The sequence below is a fragment of the Dipodomys ordii genome, unplaced genomic scaffold (assembly GCF_000151885.1).
Source record: "Dipodomys ordii isolate 6190 unplaced genomic scaffold, Dord_2.0 Scaffold177, whole genome shotgun sequence".
NCBI classification, from domain to species: Eukaryota; Metazoa; Chordata; class Mammalia; order Rodentia; family Heteromyidae; genus Dipodomys; species Dipodomys ordii.
In genome coordinates, this window is record NW_012267393.1 from 855015 (window position 1) to 874600 (window position 19586).

At 37.2% G+C, this 19586-nt stretch overlaps 1 protein-coding gene across 3 annotated transcripts in view; it reads left to right on the forward strand.

The window, feature by feature from the left end:
• Nucleotides 1-19586, forward strand: part of Rapgef6 (Rap guanine nucleotide exchange factor (GEF) 6) — a 147888-nt gene that overhangs the window by 87057 nt on the left and 41245 nt on the right. For all 3 annotated transcript variants that reach the window (XM_013033804.1, XM_013033807.1, XM_013033806.1), the window contains exons 12-17: nucleotides 1006-1170; nucleotides 3172-3279; nucleotides 5470-5673; nucleotides 8663-8771; nucleotides 11100-11340; nucleotides 14686-14843. In XM_013033804.1, the coding sequence (XP_012889258.1) occupies nucleotides 1006-1170; nucleotides 3172-3279; nucleotides 5470-5673; nucleotides 8663-8771; nucleotides 11100-11340; nucleotides 14686-14843 (985 nt within the window). The remainder of the gene's footprint in view (nucleotides 1-1005; nucleotides 1171-3171; nucleotides 3280-5469; nucleotides 5674-8662; nucleotides 8772-11099; nucleotides 11341-14685; nucleotides 14844-19586) is intronic.

Consider the following 19586-nt stretch of genomic DNA (forward strand, 5'->3'; position numbering starts at 1 on the left):
CCTATCTCCAATAAACCACCAGAAAACCGGAAGTGGCGCTGTAGCTCAAGTGGTAGAGCGCTTGCCTTGAGCTGAAGAGCTGAGGGACAACGCCCTGGCCCAGAGTTCAAGCCCCACAACCGACAAAAAATAAAAAATAAAAAAAAAAATAAAACTCTGAATGGATGGAAAAATTTATTTACAGTACCTGGGTACCAGGCTCTTGCCTGTAATCCTAATTACTCAGGAGGCTGGGATCTAAGGATCATAGTTCATAGCCAGCTGGGGTAGGAAAGTCCATGAGATGCTTATTTCCTGTGAACTTCCAAAAGTAGGAAGTATAGCTGTGACTCAGGTGGTAGAACCACTAGCAAAAAATGCTCAGGGACAGCTCTCAGGCTGAGTTCAAGCCCTGAGCACCATAAAAAAAATATATAAAAATAAAAATAAAACCTAAACCAAAAAAAACTATCTAAAGGACTTCTGGTTCCCTCCAAAATGGTGATGAAGCAAAAGAAACCATAGAAGAGGAAATTTCTGTTTAAGGAAGTAGCAACTGTAAAAGTAGCTGTGTTGAACTAGTATATTATTCCTACAACTTGGGGCAGTAGAGAATTTGAGGTGAATTCAGTTTGGAAGTGCTTGCTTGCTTAATTCCTTGCCTCCCTTTTTCTTTTCCTTTTTTATTTTTTGTTTTATTTAACTCTTGCTTCTTCCATCTTTGTCTTGGACAAGCAATACATGCCCTCATTGTCGCAGAAGTGGTAATAACAGCCCACAGAAGAGAGAAATGAGTGAAATGCCACTGGATGCTGTTGGGTACTTAGTGCTCTTCTTGTTCTCACTCTAAACCTCGGGGTGCTGCTGAATTACAGCTTAGAGAAGCTACCTTCTCCCGGTGGTAATGGGTTAACAATGAAACTCTACTTTGGGGATTCATTATAAGGGGCTGACTGTAAAGAGGAATTACCAATAGGAGTTACTTGAATCCTGAGCTGTTTATTTTCCAAATTCTTGGATTTTTAGGCAACACCTGAGCGTCTCATCATGCATTTGATAGAAGAACATTCCATTGTGGACCCAACCTATATAGAAGATTTTCTGTTAACTTATAGAACATTTCTTAAAAGTCCTTTGGATGTTGGAGTCAAACTATTGGAATGGTTTAAGATTGACAGCTTAAGGGACAAGGTTGGTTTTATAAATACACAAAGCATGAATGTGACTTTCACCTTTACATTTGATTGTTACTTTTTTGCAGTTGTTAGGTTAAATATTTAAGTTCACTAGAAAATTTTTAGTAGGCATATATATGAAACTGATTTCTTTTATGACAGAGTAGCCTGTTTAAAATGGACATGAAACTTAAAAGGCTCATGCCTGTAATTTTAACTACTCAGGAGGCTGAGCTGAGGATCAGGCTTTGAAGCCAGCCAGGGCAGGAAAGTCTGTGAGACCCTTGTCTCCAATTAACCACCAAAAGCTGGAAGTGGAGCTATGACTCAAGTGGTAGAATGCTAGCCTTGAGCAAAAAGGTATTTAAGAACAACATCCAGGCCAGAGTTCAAGGCCCAGGACCAGCAAAAAAAAAGGCAAAACTCAAAATAATGTTGTAATACAGTTTGGGGTTTGTTTTTGGTCAGTCATGGGGCTTGAACTCAGCCTGGGTGCCATCCCTCAGCTCTTCAGCTGCTTGAGCCACAGCACCACTTCCAGTTTTTCTGGTGGTTTATTGAAGCTAAGAGTCTCATGGACTTTCTTGCTCCTTGTCCGGCTGGCTTTGAACCACAATCCTCAGATCTCAGCCTCCTGAGTAGCTAGGATTACAAGCATGAGCCCAGCGCTATAATACAGTTTTAAAGTCAGGAAACATGATAAGTACTTTAAATTTTTACAAACATGGTTGTTTCTTAAGAGCAATAAAGCATTATAAAGCTGATTAATAATTTATAGAGTATTTACCAAATAAACTTCTAGAGGTCTTGGATTGCTTTTAAGCCTGAGAATGAGAATATTCTAACAGACTCTATTAATCATTCAAAAATATTTGTCAAATCCGAATTTGTCTCTCTTGTGACATATTTAAATCTTCAGTACTTTTTAGCATTAAACATCATCTGCTATTTTAAATTGGTTATTTTACCTTATTTCATGGATATTTGAATATTTAGTGAAAAACTAATGATGCCTCCACAGATAGGTAAGAAGTAAGTTATTTTAAGAAAGTAAAAGGCAGATTATCTCTGAGTTTATTTATTTATTTTGGTCCGGTCTTGGGGCCTGAACTCTGGGCCTGAGCGCTGTCCCTCAGCTCTTGAGCTCAAGGTTAGTGCTCTACCACTTGAGCCACAGTGCCACTTCCGGCTTTTTTTTCTTTTTGCTTATGTGGTGCTGAGGAATTGAACCCAGGGCCTCAGGCATGCAAAGCAAGCGCTCCACCACTGAGCCAACTTCCCAGCCCTCTGAGTTTATTTTAAAGGAAATAAGTTGGATGTGAGTAGACTCTGGAATTCTATTATTTAGAAACTAAGATATCTAAAACTAAAGGCTCCAGCTCCATTCTCCTCCCCTTTTCTGGAATTAAATATAGTTACTTTAGTTATTGAGAGATAAGATGTGAAAAAATGAACCAGGCCCTTGAACAGTATGCAGAAATGCACTCAAAATATATCAGAATTTACTCAGAACTACTCTGGATTTTTTGTTGTCTTTTTTTTCAGTACTGGAGTTTGTGAGCTTTGTTCTTGCTAAGCTACTACTCATCCATATGAGCCAGGCTTTTTGCTGGTTATTTCAGAAATATACTCTAATGAACTTTTTTGCTCAGGCTGCCTTTGACGTCAGTCCTCCAGGTCTCTGTCCTCCCAAGTAGCTAGGATTACAGTCGTGAGTCATCAAGTTTTTTGTTGAAATTAGTGCTTGCATTTTAATGTAAAGCTTGTATTTTAAGGAGATTGCATATTTCTTTTAGTGAGTACTCGGGAGTCCTACTCTTATTACTGTGTACTCAAGGAAGCAAAAGTTGAAACTAAACCATGCTACTGTCTTAGAGATGATCCTTTAGTGTACAAGGAAAGGGTAGAGGTTTGTCCATACAGGCCAGTGCCTCTTTTTAGGACATGCTTTTGAAATTGACTTAATTCAAAATGAATATTTCTGATAACCATATGTTGCCTCCTTATGTTTCCACAGGTGACACGAATTGTATTATTATGGGTAAATAATCATTTCAATGATTTTGAAGGTGATCCTGCTATGACTCGATTTCTAGAGGAATTTGAAAAACATCTGGAAGATACAGTATGTCTCAAAAAGATTTTTTTTTCAAAGTTTAGGAGTCTTCTTACCCACTCAGTAGGAACAGAAACTCAGAACAGCAGTCTCTCTGATCTTCTCTCCTAATTTTATTTTTTTCCCTTCTTTGAGGAATTTGAACTCATGGCCTCGTCTTGTTAGATAGCTGCTCTACCCCTTGAGCACACATCCCCAGCCTTTCACTTGCATTATTTTTCAAGTAAAGTCTCAGTTTTTGCCTGGGGCCAGCCTAAAATGACATGATCCTTTTTCCTGGAGTCTCCTGCATAGCTGAGACCATAGCTCACATCACCATGCTTGGCTTATCTTAGATCTCCATTAAGACTTCATAGGTCATTTCCTGCATGCAATTTCACCTTTTCAAATATACACTGCCTAAAATAATTCACTGAAGACCTTCTCAGCTTCCGCAGTAGCTATTCATGAGTCTATTCTCCCTGTCAGATACAAAACTGGATTACGTGTTCCAAGCAAATTGGAGTTGTAGGAAAGAATGTGCAGCATATTGCTAAATTAAGATCCAGCTTCCAGTGTCTACTACATATATGAATTTAGGTGCATTATGTAACCTTTATATTTTAATTGTTTTATTTGAAAGCATAGTCCTATGGCTGAGTGCATGTCAGAAGTGGTAGAACATTCCCATAGCACTAGGATTCTCTCTCTCTCTCTCTCTCTCCCTCCTCTCCTCTCTCCTTCTCTCTCCCCCCCCTCTCTCTCCCTCCCTCTGTGTCCCTCTCCCTCTCCCTCCCCCCCCTCCACAAAAGAAGGATAGATAGTAATGGTAATTGAAAACAGACCTAACACACAGTATTCCTAGTATTCCAAGTTATTAATGTACGATCAGAAAAAGTGTAATACTTTGCCTCTGCATTGAAAAAAAATTACAGGTTTGATTTCATATTCTCATATTTGCTTGGCAGGAATTCTACCACTTGAGGCCTTGTCCTTGGCCCTGAAAAAATCTGTAGCTCCTTACTGTGGACATTAGATTTTCCTTTGTTATAATAAACTGATCCTAGAACTTGAAATTGGAATATTATTAAGTTTAATGAAAAACTGAAATAATACTAAAAAATACTTTTCTGGAAACGGTAGAGATTTAGACAGTATTTGGAAACATAGTTTTAAACAAAGGTTCTTAAAGATTCTGATTTTATATAGCAGTGAGGACATAAACAAGGTAGAATTAGAAAATGTATTAGGGACAGCAAGAAAATGAGAAGTAATTTTGTGTGTGTGTGTACTGATCCTGGGGGCTTGAACTCAGGCCCCAAGTGCTGACCCTGAGCTTTTTTGCTCAAGGCTAGTTCTAACCACTTGAGCTACAGTGCCACTTCTGGCTTTTTCAGAATAGTTTATTAGAGTTAAGAGACTCATGGACTTTGCTGCCCAGGCTGGCCTCAAACCACCATCTACAGATCTCAGCCTCCAAAGTAGCTAGGATTACAAGCATGAGTCATGCACGAGGCTGAGAAGTACTTCTTTCCATCCTTTTTTTTTTTTTTTTTTGCCAGTCCTAGGGCTTGAACTCAGGGCTTGGGCACTGTCCTTGGGCTTCTTTTGCTCAAGGCTAGCACTCTACCACTTGAGTCACAGTGCCACTTCTGGCTTTTTTGGTTTTTGTGATACTGAGCAATTGAATCCAGGCTGAGGGATTGACAATACCACTAAGCCACATTCCCAGCCCTCATCCTTCTTGGAGACATTACATTTAAATATTTTCTATATTGTGATTATCTAAAACTCTAAAAATTTATTAAGATCACAGTGTACTTTTTTTTTGGGGGGGGGTCCAGTTGTGGGGTCTGAACTCTGGGCCTAGGCACTGTCCCTGAGCTCTTCAGCTCAAGGCTAGCGTTCTACCACTTGAGCCACAGCGCCACTTCTGGCTTTTTTCTTTTTGTTTATGTGGTGCTGAGGAATCGAACCCAGGGACTTAGGCATGCAAGGCAAGCACTCTACCACTGAGCCACCTTCCCAGCCCTAAGGTCACAGTGTTCTTAAGAGAACCTTCGGTATAAGTGCTTCCCCTTCAGCTTTATTTACGCCAGCTCATATAGTCTGTAGTCTCTATTTATTTATAGCTCTAATTCTAGTGATCATAGATGGTTTTAGAAGCATAAAGAAATGGATACATATATAAAGTATATATTACTCTTTCCTACTTTTCAGAAGATGAACGGTCACCTCCGGTTATTGAATATTGCCTGTGCTGCAAAGGCCAAGTGGAGACAGGTTGTACTGCAAAAGGCTTCCCGAGAGTCCCCCCTGCATTTCAGCCTCAATGGAGGAAGTGAAAAGGGATTTGGTGTCTTTGTTGAAGGAGTAGAACCTGGTAGCAAAGCTGCAGATGCAGGTCTGAAACGGGGTGATCAGGTAAGAAATAATCTGCCACTTAAAGTAAACCTTATATGTAACATGTCTGTTACTTAAGTTTTCATCTCTTGCTTTTCAAGTAAGCAATACTTTCAGTATAAGGAAATAGTTTTTCTTTGACTCTTTTCAGAGGAAGTCTATAATATTAAACATTAGATTTTTTTTGGGGGGAGAAGGGGGATCCGGTCGTGGGGCCTGATCTGGGCACTATCCCTCAGCTCTTCAGCTCAAGGCTAGCACTCTACCACTTGAGCCACAGCGCCACTTCCGGCTGTTTTCTTTTTGCTTATGTGGTGCTGAGGAATGGAACCCAGGGCCTCAGGCATGCAAGGCAAGCGCTCTAACACTGAGCCACCTTCCCAGCCCCCAGATTAGATATTTTTTTAAATCAACTGGTAATTTCAGAATATGTCAGAAATGTCATTATATGAGTTAGCAACTATATAAATTTTGAAAGAAGGGATACTTCCACTTCACAGTGCCCTCTACTGTCAGTGGCTGAAGATGACCATAAATGGTGGAATCCACTTAAATAATGTTAATATAGTTTTGTAGCTATGTTTATAAGCAGAAATAAGCAGGAAAAATGGCATGGGAAGAATTTGGTACTAATTTATTCCTTTTACATAAGCACTAAGTACAGCCTATTTGAAAGTAGTGATTTGCTAACAAAAATGTAATATAAAAATGTAAATAATGGGGCTGGGAAGTTGGCTCAGTGGTAGAGTGCTTGCCTCACATGCATGAGGCCCTGGGTTCAATTCCTCAGCACCACATAAGTGGTGCTCAAGTGATAGAGCACTAGACTTGAACTGATAAACTGAGGGACAGCACCCAGGCCCAGAGTTCAAGCGCCACAACCAACCCCCCCAAAAAATGTAAAACAGTCATATTGTAAAAAAATAAAAAACATACTACACTACTGGGCTGCTCTCAATCCTATTAATTATATTAACTACATTATTAAGAGATAAGTTCTAGAAATCTGTCTTAACAAAGCTCAATAGATGATTCTTAGGCATACCAAAAATGTTTTCCACATCTTTTTTTGTTGTTGTTGGTCATGGTACTTGAATTCTGGGTCTGGGTGCTGTCTCTCAGTTTTTCAGCTCCAGGCTAGCACTCTAACACTTGAGCCACAGCACAGTTCCAGTTTTCTGGTGGTTTATTGGAGATAAGAATCTCACAGACTTTCCTGCCTGGGCTGGCTTTGAACCAAGATCCTCAGATCTCAGCCTACTGAGTAGCTAGGATTACAAGTGTGAGCTCCAGGCACCCAGCACATGGATAACTTTCTCCTTAAAAATGTGTTCATTTCTAAAGTGGCTTTATTTTACTTTTAATTGAACCATGCTTTTTAAAATCATGATCATATTTTCATTATAAAAGGCACTGTACTTACAGTGGATGGATTTTGCCATAAGTGTCCTTGGCAAGGTCTGGAAAGACACCCATGCATGAACTTTTTGGGGAGTGGTGCTAAGGCCTTGTACATGCCAGGCAAGTATTGTACCATTGGGTTACATTTCCAGCCTCTACAAGTATATTTTTATTATAATCTGGGGATTATGGATATAGTTAGTAGAGGCCAAGGATTCTGGTAAAGTTTAGTGCCTAGATCTGTCTCTACATACAACAAAGTAAAGGAATTAAAGCATTAATACTAAGTTGTAAAAATCCCCTTCTTCCTGTAACAGAATTTTTTATTTATTTTTTGTTGGTCATGTGGCTTGAACTCTGGGCCTGATCACCGTCCCTCAGCTCTTCAGCTCAAGGCTAGCGCTCTACCACTTGAGCATAGCTCCACTTCTGGTTTCCTGGTGTTTTATTGGAGATAAGAATTTCACGAACTGGCTGCCCAGGCTGGCTTTGAACCTCGATCCTCAGATCTCAGCCTCCTGAGTTGCTAGGATTACAGGCGTGAGCCACTGGCCCGGCTTAACAGAAATTTTTATAAACAGATTTCTGCGATTCACCCCAGACTACTCACTAAAAATGAATAGGATCCTAGAGTCACTATATTTATTATTTTTCAAATATTTCATCTTTAACCTTTAAAAACTATCATTCCTTCAGAGGAAAAAATAATAATAAAATGCAATGATCTCATTCCTCTTCTATTAGTTCTCCAAAGTACTGTTGAAATAATTGGAATTTTTAGATTTAAATTATTGTCTTTTTTTATGTATCTTCTCTGAAGAATATTTGACGTGCATCAAATTTCACAAGCTCATAATAAATTATTTAGACATTTTCACCAGCTTTACTGATTTCTTGGTTACTGTCATTTCCTCTATACTCTTATCTGCCTGTTATTTTTATCAGAAAAACCCAATATATTCTTTTTCTTTTTCTTGTCGGTCGTGAGGCTTGACCTCTGGGCTTGGGCACTATCCCTGCACTCTTCAGCTCAAGGCGAGTACTCTACCACTTGAACCACAGCGCCACTTCGGTCTTCGAGTGGTTAATTGGAAATAAGAGTCTCACAGATTTTTCCTGCCTGGCTGGCTTTGAACTGTGATCCTCAGATCTCAGCCTCCTCAGTAGCTAGGATTACAGGCATGAGCCACCCGTGCCTGGCTTTCAATATATTATTTTTCATTCTTATCCTTTTAGAATTTTCATGTTAGACCTCTTGATCTTTGCTGCTTAATTTTTACTTATTATGTTCATCTCTTTATCCTTTTCCTTTGGAATTAGTATATTTTTAAAAATCAAGCCTGTATGATACTGAGGAATCTCTACTAAGTAGAACTAGCCCTGTTTAAACAGTAGTACTGCTTGTTTGGCTATCTGATTCAATCAATGATTGTAAAAGACTTTAAATGTATTTAGAGTACTCCACAGCCAACTTCTTAGCATGCTAATTGTTGTTTACATATGACATTTTATTTAAGTTCCATTTTACTTTTTACTACTAAACTTTTAAGTTTATAGGCATGAGTAATAACTTTCTGTTTTAATTTGTATGTTCCAAAATTCTTTTCAGATAATGGAAGTAAATGGACAAAATTTTGAGAATATTACATTTGTGAAAGCCCTGGAAATTTTAAGGAATAACACTCATCTTGCACTTACAGTGAAGACTAACATTTTTGGTGAGTGTGTACAAACTGTCTGAGGTGGGGTTTTGATAAAAGTGAAAAGTCATTTTAATGAAAGCAAAGATAGTAAAATTAAACATCTTTGTCTAAGGTGTTAATAGTATTTTTTAATCTGTAATTTTCATTTTTTGCATTATTTTGATATCAAAAGTAAGTTTGAAAATAGGTGCACAACTCAGTCACAGCATAAATGCTTGCATTTATTCTGTACTGTATTCTACTGGGGTGGGGGTTTAGTATACTGAATAAAATTTAGAACTTGAGCCAGGTACCAGTGGCTTATGCCTTTAATCCTAACTACTTAGGAGGCTGAGATCTGAGAGTTGAGGTTCAAAGCCAGCCCTGGCAGAAATACCCATAAGACTCTTTTATCTTCAGTTACCTGCCAAAAAGCTGGAAGAGGAGCTGTGGCTCAAGTGGTAGAGTGCTAACCTAGAGGAAAAAAAGAAACACCTTAGGGACAATGCCAAGGCACTGTGTTAAAGCCCTAGTACTGACATATGTGTCATGAATGTACGTGTGTGTGTGCGCACAATACACACACACACACACACAAAATCCTAGAACTCAAAATCAGGTTCTTACCAAAACCCTAATAATGTGCATTTCAATCTTAAAATCTTTACAGTAGCTTTCTGAAATAATATGAATGTCACATTAGTTTCATGAAAATAAACTTAGTAAAGCATTGGATTTCTAGTAATAACAAATCTTCCTTTCTATGTAAAAATGTTGATTGTAGCACAAAATTATGTATGTCTGTATATATTTGACAATGTTGGGGATCCAATCTAGAGCCTTGCACATGCCAGGTAATTGCTTCACCAGTAGCTACATTTATGGCCTTAACTTGTATTTTTATCATGTTTACACCTAAATAAAGCATGTGTTCACCTTGTACTTTTAAGTAGACCTACCATTTGTTATTTTAATTTTTAAGCGAGGTTTACTAATTGTTTTATTTCTTTATGTGTACCATAATCCTTTTAAAGGCTGTAAATCTGGGAAAGTAACAGTAAACATAGTACAATTATTAAAAGCTATCAAGAAATTTTAAGAGTCCTCATGAGTAGGTTATTTAAGTTGCAACTAGTGAAGAGTTGACTTGAAAGTTATGCCCATGAAAGGAAGTGAGTTTTTTCCCCACATTAACTTCTCTTTACATTGTACTTACTCATAATGAAAAGTGAAGCATTTAGTATTTTTCTTCTTTTTTTTTTGGTGGGTGGGGGGGGTCCGGTCATGGGCCTGAAATCTGGGCCTGGGCACTGTCCCTCATCTCTTGAGCTCAAGGCTAGCACTCTACCACTTGAGCCACAGCGCCACTAATGGCTTTTTTTTTCTGCTTATGTGGTGCTGAGGAATCGAACCCAGAGCCTCATGCATGCAAGGCAAGCACTCTACCACTGAGCCACCTCCCCAGCCCAGTATTTTTCTTCTTTTTGAATCCTTTAGACTGAATTGAATTATATCAGGTACATCATGGTATCTAATCATCTGTTAATAATTTCACAGTAACATATTAATCTAGTATAGATAAATAAGTAGGTCTTCACAGTTTTTGGTTTTCCTGGACTTTAGGATCAGTATTTAGAAACACCAACATTTAGATTAATATTAAGTGGTTCCAATTTTGAAAAAGAGAAAAGCAGAATTTGCTGTAGACCCTAGAAGGAAAAAAAAGTAAATCCCAGATCTTAAGGACCTACTTTTTGAGTAATGTGAATATCAATTCTAGATTGAATGGACCAAAGAATGTGGGAGTTACACAGTTCTGAAAAAGCAGGGATTTTGCCCCATGTAGAATGCAGTCAACCAAGCAAAACAATAGAGTATCTCAATAATTGTAGAAATGGCATATTCTATAGTGATACCTACAATAACCCCTAGTCTTTATGGCATACCATGAAGTACAGTTGAACAGTCAGATCATTTTTCATGGAACTTGCAACAGAACACCTATCAAAAAAAAAAAAAGTAAAGGGGCTGGGAAGATAGCTCAGTGGTAGAGTGCTTGCCTTGCATACATGAGGCCCTGGGTTAATTCCTCAGCACCACATAATCAGAAAAAGCCAGAAGTGGAGCTATGGCTCAAGTGAGAGAGCACTAGCCTTGAGCTGAATTGCTGAGGGACAGCCCAGGCCCAGAGTTCAGGCCTCACAACCGACCAAAAAAAAAAAAAAGCATTAATGTGATAAATTTGTAATTGAATGGGGCTGCCAAAGGCCTAACAATAAAGTGATTATGTTTATCCTCAAAATTTGCTTGCATAAAAACTTTGTACTAGAAGAAAATAAGTGACAAACTTGTTTATTTCTTCAGTGTTCAAAGAGTTACTTAGTCGGACTGAACAAGAGAAGTCTGGTATTCCTCATATTCCCAAAATTGCTGAAAAGAAAAGTAATCGCCATTCAATCCAAGATGTACCAGCAGATATCGAACAGCCATCACAAGAGAAAGGAAATAAGAAAATAAAAGCAAATACTGTTTCAGGTGGAAGAAACAAAATCAGGAAAATTTTGGATAAAACACGATTTAGCATCCTGCCTCCAAAACTGTTTAGGTAATATCAACTATAGTCATCTAGGAACTTTAAAAAAAAATAATAGGCACTTTCTTTAAATATGTTATTGTATAGGTGATATACAGAGGGGTACAATGTCTTTTTTAACAGTGTCACCCCCTCCCTCATTCTCTCATGTTGCAACTTTATCCTAACTGTAAAATGTTATTGTGGGCAAAGGAGATATTGAGTCCCTTGTTTTTTTTCTACAGCTGATGCATCGTAAAATCCTCAAGTAATTCATAAATGAGAAAATGAATTTTAAATTTGAAGCATTTACTGAATCTTGATTTGTGTCAACAAGGAAACTATTGGTTATACTTTAAATGCACTATACTTTAGAAATTCTTACCTGGATGCCACCTCTGGACATATTTGAGTCTGGCATTGAACCATGATTCTTCAGTCTCTGCCTCCAAAGTAGATAGTATAGGCTTGAGCCACCATGCTCATTTCCAACCTGTGACATTTTGAAAATGAAAGAATTTTCCTGAGAATTACAGTGAAAGCAGCAGTCAATTGACCTGAGAATAGGTCACAGTTTAGGAAATATAATTTGATTTTTTTTTTGCATTCAGCTTTTTTAAATCACTAGTTGTCCAAATGATATCATTGTAACATTCTTGGGATTGGACTGTTTTACCTGCTTACCAATTACTTTTTCCTCCAAATTTCTTGCTGATAGACTTTTTTGTTTACTTTTAATATTAGGTGGTTTTCATGTACATCTTGATGCTATTTTGTGACCTCTTTTTGTTTTCTTACTGGAATTGAGTTATTTCATTCTGACTAAATTTGGTGTGAGAGGATTACTGAAGAATTTTTTAAAACTGTCTTATTTCTTTGTTGCATCACCTCTCAGGAGACTGTTTTGGTAAGAAATGACATAATTGCTTACCAGATCAGCTTCAAGCATGAGTATTTTGCTAATTAAATACTGTTTCATTCCTATCATAGCACGGATTGTCCATAACAGTAGAATTTTCATTTATACATGTTCTCAACTTAATTTATAACCAGTATTACATGATTGTAGCTGCATAGTATTAAAACTATGAATTAAATAGAATATTATTCAGAGCATCATTAGTAATACAAAGACTTCACTAGTACTAGTAAAAGTCCATTTACTAGTCTTACGTAGTAAATTCCAACTTGCTGCAACTAATTCCCTTTAATAGAAAATTCTGACTTGAAAGTTTCTTCTATTTTATTTGTATACAAGCTAACAGTTTGCTTTATTGGTTTCATTTACCTCACCCTCTGTATCTAAAAATAGTTCTTTTGTTTTTGTTTTCGGCCATAGGGCTTAAACTCTAGGCCTGGGCACTGTCCCTCAGCTCTTCAGCTCAGGGATAGCTCTCTACCACTTGAGCCACAGTGCCACTTCTGGTTTTCTGGTGGTTTATTGGAGATAAGAGTCTCATGGACTTTCCTGCTGGGACTGGCTTTGTACCATGATCCTTAGATCTCAGCCTCCTGAGTAGCTAGGATTACAGGTGTGATCTATTAGCACCCAGCTAATACAGTTATTTTTTAAAATACTTTTTTATGTTCTACATAATTTTAAGTGTCTCTTAAAGCCCTGCTTTTATTTCCCTCTTAGCTAACCTTCAACACTTAACGCTGAGAACTAGGGATGTAATCCTAATTTTAATGAGCTACTTCCAGTATCCATTAAGCACAATTGCTTGCACAGTAAAATACTTCCTGTGCCCTGTCAGTCTGCTGTTTCTCCCTGAGAATAAATTTTCTGTTTGAATGGTACCTTTATTGATGTATCTATATTGTCCCTGTATACTTTTTAATATAAGTTGAAGTAAATATTTCTTTTCTATGTTCTTATTCTCATTTCAGTTTTGGTTTAAAAAAGTTTTAATTTTTGAAAAATATGAATCCTATTTTCATCTCTGCCAAAGTATTCACTTGCCTTACCCTAATTTGATCCTTACAATAATTTTGGAGTAGAGTTGGTATTATTCACATTTATAAATGAAGGAAACCCAGGTCCTACAAGAAAAATTTCCTGACACCAAACAGCTAGTATCCCAAGTCTGTCTGACATCAAAGGTTGCTCTTGAAATACGAATCTTTGCTTTTTTCCATACCTACTTGCTTTCGCATGACTCTGGCTGTTTCTTGTCCTGGCACTGTCTTTCTTGTCTGGCTATTAACAGTTCTTTAATCTTTCACTTAGCTGACTTAACCATCCTCTGCTCTTGATTTTGCATTGCTTCTTAATCTACCAAAAGACTGGATTTTGCTTCTAACTTTCTCTAAATATATACACCATAGTCATTCACTTTTTAACCTGTAGTAATTATTCCTTTCTATAATAGGTATGTATTCTGTGATAACTCTGTGTGTATATAGCACAAGTACCAGGAAGAATGCTGCATCAAGGAAGATGGAAATACTGTAATGGAACTTGAGGAGCACTTTGGTTTCAAGTTAAATATACAGCATAACCCTTAAAGAGAGAAATAGTGTTTTGGTTATTTATGCTAATGAGAATCTCTAATTATTTTCCTGTGTTTTATGGAACTGAAATTTATTATAAATTGATGTTTTAGGACATATGGAACTTAAATGACAACACTACATTTCTATTTTTAGTTTTTCTTTCAGGTGGATTTACAGTTATCTGTGTTACACTTATAAAATACCTTGAAGAGTTTTGTTTGCTTACATGTAGCCATTTAATTAGTACTTGTCTTTGAAAACCTTAGGGAAAAAATTAACTTTTGCTAGCTTGCCTTCTGTTCTGACTTTGATGCATTGTAGGGTAGAAGGAGAATGCTTTCTGTGCTGAGACCATGAGACTTGGATGCATATATTTGAAACCTGAAGCTAGCAAACTGCTTGGACTCACCTAAACATTCAGCATCTATTGGTTTCTTTATGATATAATATAATTACCTATATCTATCATATTTGAATGTAGTTATCAAAACTATTTTTGTTTTCATCATTGAAATTGAAATTGTCAGTAATGAGGCTTGAACTCTGAGTCTGGGCACTGTCCCTCAGCTCTTCAGCTCAAGGCTAGTGCTCTACCACTTGAGCCACAGTGCCACTTCTGGTTTCCTGGTGGTTTATTGGAGATAAAAGTCTCACGGATTTTCCTGCCAAGGCTGGCTTTGAACTGCAATCCTCAGATCTCAGCCTCCTGAGTAGCTAGGATTACAGGCGTGAGCCACTGGCACCTGGCTGGCCTACTTTTTTAATTGGAATATACCTTAATCTAGTTGTTTAAGCTGATTTTGTTACCCCTAGTGCACATAGAATTGTTTATTATTAAGTACCTTCTCATACTTTAAAGTGACATATGCCATTCTTTTGAAGTGATGGAGGCCTGAGCCAGTCACAAGATGACAGCATTGTGGGAACCAGACATTGTAGACACAGCCTGGCTATAATGCCTATTCCTGGAACACTCTCGTCCAGCAGCCCTGATCTCCTGCAGCCTACTACCAGCATGTTGGATTTTTCTAATCCTTCAGGTAATGTTTGTAAGTAGTGTTAAATAGCCAAATTGCTGTCTACACGCACAGGTAGATGGCTAAGCTTGGTACAACAAATACTAGTTACTTGTATAGCTCTCTTGTCTGACCTCTCTCTAAATTATAACCACTTGTAAAAGATTAATGAGATTATATTTTTATCTACATTTAAGTGATAATTCCTCCAAATTTTTAAAAAATATTCATTGAAAAAGACCATTTTTTTTCCAGATGTCATTTTTTATTTGATCCATCACAATAGTTACTCCATCCTTCTTAATATACTGTTTCTTCACTTGGATTTCAGTTCAAATAGTTCTGGATTTTTCTGCTTCAAAAGTTCCTTTTGCTCAGATTTGCTCACTGCTTTCTTCTCTTTTCCGGTCTCTTCATGTTGGAATATCTCAATGTATGCCCTTAGTTATCTTGTCTTATCCATTTGTTTGACTTTTCAAGTAACCTCATGCACTGCCATGTTTTTACATGTCATTTCTAAGACAAAACCTCCTACATTTTTTTTTTATGAAAAAGACCATTTCTGACCACAAATTTAAAGATCTTTTGGTAATCACTATCTGTGGAATAAAGGAAATGTTTCTCAGCCTATAAAATGTTTTCTACCCATGTGTGGAAAAGAAGACACTTATTATTTCGTGACTTCACATATCTTACTCTATGACATACAAAAATGCATTAGTAATTTCCTAAGAGCCTTGATTTTTTTTTAACTTAGCATTGTTTTTATCATGTATTACCAAGATACTCCATCCTTTTCAGTGCTGTTCAAACAGTTGGTTTGGGCCCCCAAGTTAATTTGTTTACATCTATTCCTGCCCAGTGTGTGGCTTAGCTGCATAATTTAAAGTGGTGCTTTAGTTTGGTTTTAGGGTTTTTTTGGTGCCAGTCTGGGGGCTTGAACTTAGGGCTTGGGCACTGTCCTTGAGCTTTTTTTGCTCAAGATTAGCACTCCACCACTTGAGCAAAGCTCCACTTCTGCCAGTTTGGTGGTGAATTGAAGATTAGAATCTCATGGACTTTTCCTGCCTGGACTGGCTTCAGACCATGACTGTAGATCTCAGGCTTGTGAGTAGCTAGGATTATAGGTGTGAGCCACCATCACCCAGTACAATGAAATTAAGACCTTGAAAAATTAGTTACAGGGGCTGGGAAGGTGGCTCAGTGGTAGAGCACTTGCCTTGCATGCATGAGGCCCTGGGTTCAATTCCTCAGCACCACATAAGAAAAAAGAAAAGAGCTAGAATTGGTGCTGTGGCTCAAGTTGTAGAGTGCTAGCCTTGAGTTGAAGAGCTGAGGGGCAGCGCCCAGGCCCAGAGTTCAGGCCCCACAACCGGACCCCCCCGCCCCAGAAAAGAATTAGTTACATAACTTCCACTTGAAAAAATGCCTTTCTATAGACGACACTGAGTTGAGTACAAAGAAGAGGAAGGAGGAAATGCTTGAAAATATAAGTAGTGATACAGCTTATGTTTCCTTATAGCAACAAACTCTAGAACACAGCATCAAGACATTTTAATGAAGTTATTGTATACACTTTTTATTTTATTTGGTTATCTCTTAACCATTGACAGATTACTAAACCCAAAGAACTGCTTTTGTATATCTCACTTTCTATATGGTACCCATATTCTTTCTGGAACAAAGATTATACTGGCTTAGAAATTTCTAGCAGTTTTTATATTCATGATACAAAAATAACTAGTTATTTAAACAGAAGTTAATATAAAGATTGTTACCAGTATATAAAGTTATCAGAAAGGTAAAAATAGTGAGCATTAAAGTATCACAGAAGTAGGAAAACTACAAATTTGATTCAGATACTGACACATAATAGAAATGCCACAAGCCCATGGTGGTAGCTCATGCTTGTGTGGTTCTAACTACTCAAGAGGCTGAGACCTGGAGGATCACAGTTGCAAGCCAGCCTAGGCAGATGGTTCTTGACACTTTTTTTTCCAATTAACCAGCAAAAAGTCAGGCTCAAGTGGTAGAGCACTATTAATAATAGAGTCAATAAGAGTTCATGTCTCAGTACCGACACAAAAAGAAAATGGCCCTACGGAATAAAGAAATGCTTCTAGCCTCTTAGCAATGCTGAACTCTAATGTTATCTCCTTATCTGGGAAGTCCATATCCCTTTACTGCACTCATTATTTCTTTTTTCAGAAATTTCCAGCTCATTTGTATGGTCTCTTATATTGTTTGTCATGTGATAGAATAGAAATTGATCTCTTATGTTATAAAAATCCATCTATGTTATCTCACTACTTTACAGTGGTACTTACACTGCTCGTTCACAAATAGTTTTCACACTACTCATGCGTACTTTCATTAAGATGAATGCTTAGAGAGCACATACGATTTTGCATGTGCCAATACCTGTTCTTAATCTCATGTTCTCAGTTGTCTTTCTTGCTCATGACTGGTATACCACCACTAGTGAGTGCCATACCTCTAGCCCAGCTTTTTGCTTGTTACTTTGGAGATGGAATCTCCCAGACTTTTTCTTTCCTGGATTGACTTTGAACTTTGATCTACAAAGCTCCACTTCCTTAGTAGCTAGAATCATAGGAGTAAGTCATTGACACCTAATAAATTAATGTTTTTATGGTTGTATTATTACCACAGGAATATATAAACAGTTGGGCTGTGAGAAATGGTGTGTGGAGAAGAGAGAGAGAAGTATGTTGAAGATTTAGCTAGGAGGGGCTGGGAAGATGGCTCAGTGGTAGAGCGCTTTGCATGCCTGAGGCTCTGGGTTTGATTCCTCAGCACCACATAAGAAAAAAGCCGGAAGTGGCGCTGTGGCTCAAGTGGTAGAATGCTAGCCTTGAGCTGAAGAGCTGAGGGACAGCGCCCAGGCCCAGAGTTCAGGCCCCACGACCGGACCCAAAAAAAGAGATTAAGCTAGGAGAACAAAGAAACAAGGTTGAAGTTACTATAATTTAGAAAGGGTTTGGCCCCATGGAACTGAAATTCAGACCTGAAGAAGAGGTACTACCCAGATTGATTCATAATTATCTGCTTGAAAACACCTGGAGAGGATCTAAAATTCCTTTTTAAAATCTGTTCTGAGAAAGTCTGATATGGCTTAGTCTGCGCCATATGCCCATATCAGTAGATAAATGGACAGATATAGAAATTTAGCTTATAAATTAAAATTTTGTATATATGTAACTTTGTGTAAGGCTTTCTACCTAGTGATAGTGTCCTTATGTTGATAAACTATTTTCAGTTAAGCTCAAATTCAGTTTCTTAAATATATACATGTTATATAGAAATTATATATAATTACCTATATACATCATACATTTTATTGTAGTACATGTGTGAGATCAGCCAAGTTTGATTAATTTTAAGTCGAGTTCAGTTATGTTTACTCTGCATTTGTAAAGGTCTTTTTAAATCAAAATGAAAATGTGAGTGAAACTACAGAATTGTTGATTAGTTTGCTTTTGATTGCTGACTTTTTTATGATTTTGCTTTATATTTGCTGCCTACAGCTGTTGGTTTTTACTGTAAGTATTTTAGTTTTCTCTTGCTCATATTTGTTTTTAGCATTTTGTTATTTTAAGAAATCACACGGTATAGAAATGAATGAAGTAGGAAACCGAACTTTTCTTTCCATTTATAAGATAGTAACTGGAATGTATCCTTTTACTCATTTTCTCTGACTATATTTATGTGCTTATATGAAATCAGAGTATACATACTATGCTATAGCATGAGAAAGATGCTTTTCTTGTTTGTTTGATTTTTTGGTTTGTTTTGCCCCCAGACCTGGGGCTTGAACTTTGGTTCTGGGCACTGTCCTTGTGCTCCTTTTCCTCAAGGCTAGCACTCTGCCACTTTTCAGCTTTTTCTGTGATTAACTGGAGATAAGAGTTTCACAGACTTCCTGCCCAGGCTGCCTTCAAACCATGATCCTCAGATCTCATCCTCCTGATGAGCTAGGATTACAGGCATGACTACCACCACCTCATGATGCTCTTTGGAAATTTTGACCTAATACAAGATGCTTAAAAGAACTGAGAGTGGCTACAATGAATTTTAGTATTTTTCCTGAGTTTGTATGTATAATTTATTGCTTTTTTGCTTAACAGTATAAAGCTTTGCTTGGTTTGTTTAAAGTAGCAAACCTAATTCTTTATTGAAATTCAAAAAGTTACTTTGCTATTTTTCAAGAGTCAAGAATTTTTGTTTTTGTTTTTAATGCAACTACAGAGAAAGGATAGGTATAAATCTATCTGGCTTTTTACAGAATTCTTTTACCAATTCTTGATCTGTATTGTCCTACCACTACCCTTTATTTTCTCCATAGCTTTTCTCACTACATAGATTGGCTTATTAACAAAATTTTTGTTTCACTTTGAACCATCTTTTACTTTCTTAAATGTCAGTAAATCAGGGACTTCATTTCATTGGCCACTATATTTGTTCAGCAATTAACCATTTAAAACAGGATGACAAAGAAGTTCTTTATTAAAGATCCTCTTATATACCTAAAAAGTTTTTTTTAATGTAATCAGATCAATACGTAATTCCTTAAAGTATTGACTGTTTATTTTACTCATGCAGGATTATAGTTGGCACTCTAGAAAAATGTGGATATCCAGAAATCCAGACTTTCATTACCTATTTTATGTATACATTAAATTTCTTTAAAAGTTTTTTTATGTAATCAGATCAATACATAATTCCTTAAAGTATTGACTGTTTATTTTA